At 39.0% G+C, this 9402-nt stretch overlaps 1 protein-coding gene across 2 annotated transcripts in view; it reads right to left on the reverse strand.

Moving 5' to 3' along the window:
- The window catches only part of Slc30a4 (solute carrier family 30 member 4), a 30023-nt gene extending 22066 nt beyond the window's left edge, over positions 1-7957 (reverse strand). For both annotated transcript variants that reach the window (XM_076850735.1, XM_076850736.1), the window contains exons 1-3: positions 7817-7957; positions 7191-7684; positions 215-361 (exon numbers count right to left, since the gene is read on the reverse strand). In XM_076850735.1, the coding sequence (XP_076706850.1) occupies positions 215-361; positions 7191-7581 (538 nt within the window). In that variant the 5' untranslated portion in view covers positions 7582-7684; positions 7817-7957. The remainder of the gene's footprint in view (positions 1-214; positions 362-7190; positions 7685-7816) is intronic.
- Positions 7958-9402: the final 1445 nt, after the last annotated feature.

Genomic DNA, 9402 nt, shown 5'->3' on the forward strand with positions numbered 1-9402 from the left:
TTTGCTGAGGCTGGTTTTGAACTCACGATCCTCCTGCCTCAGCCTCTGGAGCCACTGTCGCGCACCAGGAAGATAAGTTTTTGAATAAATATCACTTAACTATTTTCATTTGCTTTGTTCAAACAAGATATCACTATAAAGATTTTGGTTAATCAGGGTTACAGTTGTGGTTTTACCATAAAATATTATACCAAAAGAAACCTCAATTTCCTACCTAAGCGATGAAATCCAAAGGTGAATCTTCTGGTTGGTGACTTTGAAGATAGCCACAAAGCAAGGAGGGTAAGTATGATAGCACTTAGATCAGTTAACATATGAAGTGCATCTGTCATAATTGCTAGGCTATTTGCAATGTATCCACCTTAGAATAAGGGAGAGATGGAAGAAGAAACAAATTAATTAAAAAATGTAAGCAGACAAACCTGAATTATTTAATATCCTACAACACAAACTGTGAACTAAAATCTTTATCCTGTACAATTAAATTAAAGTATCCTCAATTTTATACAAAATATTAAATACATATATAGTTGTTTTTAGGTATCCACAGAGGATTGGTTTCAGGACCCCCTTGTTTATAAAAATCTGTGCATGTTCAAGGTCTTATATAAAATGATGCAGCATTTGCATATAACTTATGCATATTCTTCTGTATACTTTAAATCATCTCTAAATTACTTATGACACATAATACAATATAAAAGCTAAGTAATTATACTGTAGCTGGGCAGGGTAGCCCACATCTGTAAACCCAGCAATGTGGGAGGCCAAGGTTCACAAGGATCACAAGTTTGAGGCCAGCCTCAGCAATTTAGTGAAGTCCTGATCAATTCAGTAAGACCTTGTCTCAAAAAATAAATAAATAAATAAATAATTGAAAGGGAGTTCAGATGTAGCTCAGGGGTAAAGTGCTTCTAGGTTCAATTCCCAGCACCAAAGATAAAACAAAAAAAAAAAATAGTTACACTGTGTTATTTACAAAGCAATGACAGGAAAAAAAGTGCATTAAGTACAGATGCAATCAAAATAATACTTTTAATCCATAATTTGTTGAATCCATGGGAACCCACTCCGTGGAGCACCCACTACACAGAGTTGTTGATAAAGTCCAGTTGTTCTATTAATAGATTCTTCAATGAGTCAAAGACCTTAAAAAAGTTAAGAACCACTAAATTTGTGGCAAACATATAAAGAAAAATGTATTTTAGCAATGCAGCTTTTGCTCAACCTACTAATTCTACTATTAGTGAATTAATAACTGTAATGTATAAATATTACAACAAAGTTAAAGAAAATCTGTTCCCTTGTTGAAGAGGTTGAACAGTAAATGAAACTGAAGAAACCCACAAGATACACAACATAAAAGATAAAAATTAACTGATTCCTTCCAGGCATGGTGGTATATGCTTGTAACCCCAGCAATTTAAGAGGCTGTGGTAGGAAGATCTCAAGTTTGAGATGAGCCTCCTCAATAACTTATCAACATCCTGTCTCAAAAAACAAAATAAAATAAAGAAAAAAGAAAGGGCTAGGGTATAGTTTAGTGGTTATGTACTCCTAAACCCCCAGGATCCTCCAGCCCTGCCAAATGAACTGATTCCCTTGAATATGAATAGCAATGTCTCAAAACAGAGGAAGAAATAGTATTTAGAAAACATATTCTGATTGATGGCAATGTACAGGAAAAACATTGTTTCCACATGCTATGGTTTGAATATCCCCACCAAAACTTAGGTTGAAATTTATTTCCCATTGGGAGGTATTAAGAGATGGGGAACTTAATTTGACCTTTGGAAGGTTATTACAGTTAAATGAATTCAGGGGTGGGTCTCTATTTCAAAGAGACCCTGGATTTTATGAGGAGAAATATGAGGACCCTATATCTCACAATGTGATGCCTGGCACTGCCCTGGAACTCTGAAAAGAAGGACATTACCAGATGTGGTCATCTGGTCTTGATTTCCCAGACTTCAACAAGTGAACCTTTATTCTTTATACATTAGCCTGTGGTTTCAGTTATAGCAACAGAAAATGAATTAAAACCATGATCATAGGGTTTGGTACTATCTGTGGTCTTACGTAGTCACTGGGGACTCTGGAATATATCCCTCATGGATAAGGGGAGACTACTATATTTGAGTTTATACTACATTTTAATTTTTTTAAACTTTTCTCTCCTATTATCTATCATTTTTATTTTACTCTGACAGAGTACCTTAATCATCTGCTAACTCTTCTGTGAAGTTTAAAAAGTTCTATTATATTTTTATTGTTCAAAAGCTCTTTTCTTTACCCTTAGTTTCTTTTTTAAGGCAGGCTATTCTTGTTTCTTGGATACATGTGCTTCTGATATCTTTGAGGATACTAAGTACATTTATTATGCAATTATAAATGAATGGTTCTTGAAAAGGTTTTAACTGGCTCTCCTTATTTTACCCACCTTCAAACACACTTCCAGACAGCTAAGTACAACCAATTCTGGGCCTACTTAGGTTTCTCTAGTGTAATAGTTCTCAAATAAAATGGTTTCTGGATAATCGGAGGCATACTCCCTGGGATTTATTAGAAATCAAATGCTCAGTTCCCTCCCAGGTCTATTTAATTTAGAATCTCTGAAGATGGGGCCCAGAACTTCGTGTCCCAAGTTCTCTGTGTAATTCTGATGTACATTAAAATTTGAGAAACCATTAACCCTAGAGTAAATTGGGCTGGTTCTCAGCCTTCCCCACTGCTGGATTTCTTGGGTCTCTTAAGTCAATTACCTCTTTAATCTGTTTCCTTCCCAGTTTTCAAATTTTTTATTACCATTTTCTCCTTTCTAGTATTTCTCCTCTGTGTGGATTTATACTGTTTTTCCCCAAAATCCTTTTATTGCAGTTTAAGAGAGGCTTTGGGATGAAGCAAAATTAGAAGAATGAGTTCAATTTGCCATCTTTACCTGGGAGTTTATGTTCACTCAAGTGTTTTTGTTTCTAATAAAAATGTTGTAAAAATAACTGATAACGCTCTTACTAAATCCTATGGAATATCTTAGTCCTCATCTAATTGGACAATTTCAATCTATTTATTTTCACTGATTTATAGTGGTCCACCCTTATCCTCTCAAGGGATACATTTAAGTTCCTTAGTGGATGCCTGAAACCTTGGATAGTACCTAATCCGACATATTCTATTTTTTTTAAACATATACCTATGATAAAAGTTTATAACTGAGAAGAGATTTTAACAAGAGTCCATAATAAAATAGAACAATGATAGCAATGTAGTATAATCAAAAATTATGTGTGGATATGCTAGACAAAGGGATGATTCACATCATGGGCAGGACAAAACAGTACGGTGTGAGATTTCATCACAATACCCAGAACAATGAACATTTTAAAACTTAGGAATTGTTTATTTCTGGAACTTTCCATTTAATATTTTTGGGCTGTGATTGTGGTTAACTAAAACCAAGGAAAGCAAAACCACAGAAAGTGAAATTGAGGATAAGGGGTGACTACAGTGTTCTCTTTTTTTGGATTTTTGGGACACTTGTTTGCCTCTTCTGACTTTAAGTTAGAGTTCCTCAAGACTAAAGCTTTCTAGGTAATTTTACTCATTCCTGTGGCATCACATACATACTGCATCTCTCTCTACTTTGACCTCTCTTCTGAACCTCAGACTCATATTTCATAGCCCACTAGACATCTCCACTTGACTATTCCATACATATGAAAACAACTCTTGAACCCGTGCCCAAATCCTGCTCTGCATTCTATTCCTGCTTCATAAATGATGCCTTTCCACACACTGAACTGCTTAGGTAAGAAACTTCCGAATCACTTCCTGACATTTCTTTCTCATTAATCCCTACATCCAAATCATCAGCCAGTTTTGTCAATGTTCCCTCTAGACTGTTCTCATCAGTTCATTTTTCCACATCTACTCTATAGTCTAAGCCAAAACTGCTTATCTGGACCTCTGTAACAGTTTACTTTCACCTATTCTTGTAACCTCCATTCTCCACATAATAGCCAGAGTAATCTTTTGAAAAGACAAATGCCATCATGTTGCTCTCCTACTCAAGCCCTTCACTGGCTTCCCATTGTATTTATAAGAAGAACTATACTCATCTCACTCAATGTGGCCTATCAGGACCTGCTTATCTGGTCCTGCTGCCTCTTTCCCACATGCTCACTACATTCCAGCCATACTGGCCCTCTTTTTAAGTTTCCTTTAAAGAATTGAAGACTTTAGAACCTTTGTACATGCTGTTCTCTTTGCCTGGATAACTTCTATTATTCTCTTTTGGTTTAAATGTACTTAGGTCATGCATAAACTATGTCCCACTGGTTTCTATGTCTTATAGTACATTGTTCTTTTTCTTCATAATACTTAAAACAATTTAATCATGTCTATTCATTTAATACCTTTTTTCTTTAGATGAAATGCTTCAGATAGTAGGAATCCTACTAGGTTTTTTTGGTCCATTACATATCTAGAACATGTAGTGGCATATAGTATATATTTAAAAAATACTTGCTAATGAAAGAAGAAAAATGGATGTTGCCCAATGTCCTAGAGCAAGTTAGTAGCAAAGCTAAGAGTTAAAATCAAGTCTTCTCTTTCAAATCTTCAAATTACTTCATGTTTCATTACTACATACTTCCTACATGAGATGCTTTATTTCTAAGTCCTTTGAACATACTTTAATATCCTATTATAAAAACTTCTAAACAACATTCTGAATTGTTAATGTCTATACTAAGTATTATCATCTCTGTATTATTTAATAAGAGTTTCAGATTTGAAAATAAAGTCAGTATTTAAAAGGAAATACTTATTATGGTTTTCACTAAATAATAATTACCAAATTAGAGATTCTCAAAATGGGAAGTCAGGCCAATTATATCTTAATGACTTTCACTTAGGTGAAATAAACTCTAAAGTAAGGGGGAAAATTGTGGTTAATTACTTGAACTTCAAACATCACAAAGTCTGAATGTTTCAATATTCTTGTTGTATGAATTTGAGCAAATTACCAAATTTTAATCTGCTGAGATTGTGCCCCATCTGGACACAGTTTGCCCCTATCTTTGAATTTCTTTATAGCTTAAACATTTATAATTGTCTAACAGAGAAAAATTAATTCAACAAAAAATTTAATTATTGAATGTCTGCTTTGTGCCCATCTCTGTTTAAGGTTCTGGGAATTCAGCCTATATTTCAGTGCAGGAAGAGATATTAAACAAATAAATACACAAATAAGATAATTTCAGGTGCTGAGGGCTTTGAAAGTTAGAGATGGTAAAGAAGACAGAGTAATTTCCTTTAGTCTATCAGAAAAAGTCTCTCAGGTGTTTTCTGAGTCAAGAATTCAAGAAATTAGGGCTGGGCTTGTGGCTCAGGGTAGAGTGCTTGCCTAGCATGTTCGAGGCCCTGGGTTTGATCCTCAGCACCACATAAAAATAACTAAATAAAATAAAGGTATTGTGTCCAACTAAAAAATAAATATTAAAAAAAAAGAATACAAGAAATTAGCCAAGAAAAGATATGGGAAAAGGAAATCCACATAATACCCTGACCTATTAGTAGACCATGAAATTAGCATTCTAAGGCATAAATTAACAAATATTAGGACACATCACCTAATTTTTATTTTAATTATACATGTGTTTACACACATGCATATGTGTACATGTACATACATACATATGTATGCATGAATGTCTACACAAGTCACAATGTTAAGTGCATTTCTCACTATTGAGAGGTCAGAAAAAAAAAAATCACTGATGTAGAGAATCCTACCAGTTTGAAGGCATCAGGGTAAGGAAAAGCTATGTGAATCCTGAGAAGACAAAGATCAATATGGCTTAAGTTAACACTTAGGAGGAATGATATGCAATGAGGTAGGAAATGGGTATAATTTTTCTATGTAAAGCTTTCAGTCAAGCATTTAAAATCTAGACTACCAATCAGTTCTCATCATGGTTCATCAAAGAGATAACATGAGAGGATCAGCTCCTTGCTTTAATGTCACTTTGTAAAAACTGTTATTAAGAGAAGTTGGCAATTATACTTGGCCCTCCATATCTGTATGTTCTCTATCCTTGGATTCAACCATTCATGAATGGAAAACATCTGAAAAAAACAAAACAAAAACAAAAAACCAAACCCAATACTGCATCTGTACTCAACATACACAGACTTTTTCTTTTTTGTTAATTATTCCCTAAACAATACAATTTATATAGCATTTACATTGTATTTGGTACTATAATTTAGAGATGACTTAAAGTTTATGGGAGAATGTATGTAGGTTATATGCAAATAACTGCATCATTTTATATAAGGCACTTGAGCATCTTCAGATTTAGGTGAGAGGGAGATCCTGGAACCAATCACTCTTGGATAAAGAAGAGTGACTATGCACTACCCTAACAGTGAAAGTAACATCTAAGAATTTATCTTATACTGAAAATGTATTATTTGCAATAATTAAAAAATGAAAAAGAAAATCAAATTCATAGAACTGGTGGAGCCCTCTGGTTCATTTCAGAGTATCCTTACAATGAAAAACTTTCAAGTTAGTTGGTAGTATTGACTTTTACAAATCCATTGACTATAAATTCAAAAGGAAATGGTAATAAAGAAACTGAGTAAGTCAAACGTAAGAAAAAAAAATCAGAAGTCTGGGACTGTGGACGTGGCTCTTCCATTAACCACCAAAGTAGCCTCATAGTTTCTTCAACCCATTTAGGCTTTCAGAATTCTTATGTGTGATTAAAAAGGTACAGCAGGTGTTCAATAACATCTCTTAATACTGTAAAATTCTACGGTTCTACTTTAGACTCATTTGCTACTTTTAACATTGCAAAAATTAATCTGGTGTTTTATCATGATTGTTTTTTAAAAGAGGAAGTTACACGATATACAATGAAGATAATATCAACTTTACAGTAAATGACACGGGCGTTTGAAGAACTAGAAGATAAAGGCACGGTTATCTCAGGAGGTTTCAGTTGTACTTATGGCTGATGCCCTTTGGAATCCTGTGGCTTTTTCACATCCTAAGATCAGTATCTTGATACATAACAAACTTCCTGAAAAGAAAGCTTAAATCTCATATCATGTGTCACTAACTACAGCCTGACAAAGACTCTCAAGGCAAAGTAAACAGAAAGTGAGTTGGTAACACAACTCACCTACAAGTTCTCCAATCATGAAAAGCAAGTAAAGGACGGCGGCAATGGTCAACCTGGTTTTCACCTTTCTCTGCTTTACTAACTCTCTCCGTTTGCTGCAGTTGTCACAGGGGTCCACCTTCAAACTCAGCTGACTGTTGGTCAAAGGTAAGTCCTGGTCCAATAAGGAATCATCGTCTGTCTGGAGGGCCGGGTGCGCCCCGTTGATAGGCCTTTCTGGGACTTCAGAGTCATCGTCGGCCACCACGACTCGAAGTTTATTAAAACGAGAAAGCCCCTGGTCGCCCACCTCCTCCGAGAAGTCAAAGGCGCTGGTGTCATTTAAGAACAGCGGCGCGTCGTCCTTCCTCAGCAGAGATTTGAGGCGCTTCCACGCGCCGGAGCCGGCCATGGCAGAGGTTCAGCGGAACCGCTGGGTGCAGGCGGCCGGCCGGCGGCCCCTACTTCACGGGCGCGCCGGTTCCCGAGGGCAGTGCCGCGCGTCCCTCCCCATCCTGTGGAAAACGAAACACGTTACCAATTAAAGGCGCCCCAACACTGCCCACAAGTTCCGAAGGCGCGGACTGCGGGGAGCAGGGCCGGCCCCAAGGCGCGGCCGGGGATCCGCGAGGGGGCGGCGCACCTACCTGGGGCGCCGCCGCGGGGCCACTGCTCATCTCCCCGCCCCCGGCCGGCTCGACGGGGCCGGCTCGCGTTGTTCCGCCCGGGGCCGCGGGGGAGCGGGGCCGTGCTCTAGCCTGCCGCGCCCGCCGCTCAAGACCAGCTCCCGGGTCCGACAGGCTCGGGGCCCGGCGCCGCCTCTCTCCGCCCTGCGCGAGGCCGCGCGCGTGCGCCGGGCAAGGCGCGCGAGGGAGGGGTCGGCGCGAGGACACGCAGGCCCGCCGTACAGCGCTGGGCGCCCGCGGGGGCGGGGCGGGACGGGCGCGCGCCGAGCCCCCGGCGTCTCTCTGCTGGAGCTGATGGCCTCCCGGTCCTTCGCGCGGCCAGAGCCCCGGCTGCTGTGCCCGGAGAGGGCGGGGCTTGGGCCGCCCTTCCACCTACCCCGGAGGCGTGTGAGCGCGGAGCTGGGGTTCGCGGGTCAAGTGAATGGGTTCGAATGGTCCATCCCGGAGCTGGGCGTACCTACCTGGGGGTCATCCACTCAGAATCTCAGGACCGATCTTGGTCGTGGATGCTCCGCAGAAAACAAATTTAGTTGCTCTTGTACTGGGTGGGAAGCCAAGCAGCTTTTCTCTCCCCGAGTTGCTACCTTTCTGGCAAATTGGCAAAATTTGCTGCACAGCCAGGTCAATCCTATATGATCGGTTCTGTGTCCTGCCCTATGTTTATTATGATTTTTTTTCCATCAAATATGTGTTGTCCTCCTGTGTAATTTCTGCCACGTTCCTTTTGCCGTTGAGGTATTACAATATGTACTAATCCCAAGCACAGAAAGTCTAGTAGCTGTTTGGCCTTTGGTTCTGTTTGACAAATGACATAATAAGTTCTGAATAGTAGTTTCTGATTTAAACCTAAGTTTGAATGGCAAAATGGAAAGGCAGAGTGATCTCTTTCCTCCACAAAGTCTCAAAGATTCATCATCTAGGTTTTCTGTGTGGATTCTAGGGGGTTCAGTAGATCTTTAAATGTAAAAATTTTTTGAGTGTATTTTCTTTAGACTTTTGATTTTGTTTTTGGTACTGGGGATTGAAACCATGGGCGCTTAACTACTGAGCCACACCCCCAGCCCTTTTAATATTTTATTTGGAGACAGGGTCTCCTTGAATTAATTAGGGCCTGGCTAAATTGCAGAGGCTGGCTTTGAACTCTGATCCTTCTGCCTCAGCCTCCAGAGCCGCTGGGATTACAGGCATTTGCCACCCAGGCCCAGTTTTCCTTAGCCTTAATCCATTCTCAAATGGAGCTAAGACTCAAGTTTAAAAACACTGCCAGGAGAATTCATTTTATAGGTCAAACCCCTAGCTTCTACTTGGAGTGGAATTATGAGGCAAACTCCTGTGTTTATGCATGTTATGTTTTTAACACAGTCTATGTGTCTTTCCAAGTTACAAGTCAGAAAAAATAAAGTCACATGAAACATTTTCCTCTGAAGTGTCAGTCAGGACACCTCAGAATATTGTGTACTCAAGAGCAAGAACAGTAACTGCTTCTGAACTCCATAGCAATCCCTCACTTTTTGAATGCTCACTACATTCCAGCAGAGTTATCATCA

This window comes from Callospermophilus lateralis, chromosome 3 (genome assembly GCF_048772815.1).
Source record: "Callospermophilus lateralis isolate mCalLat2 chromosome 3, mCalLat2.hap1, whole genome shotgun sequence".
In the NCBI taxonomy this organism is placed as follows: Eukaryota; Metazoa; Chordata; class Mammalia; order Rodentia; family Sciuridae; genus Callospermophilus; species Callospermophilus lateralis.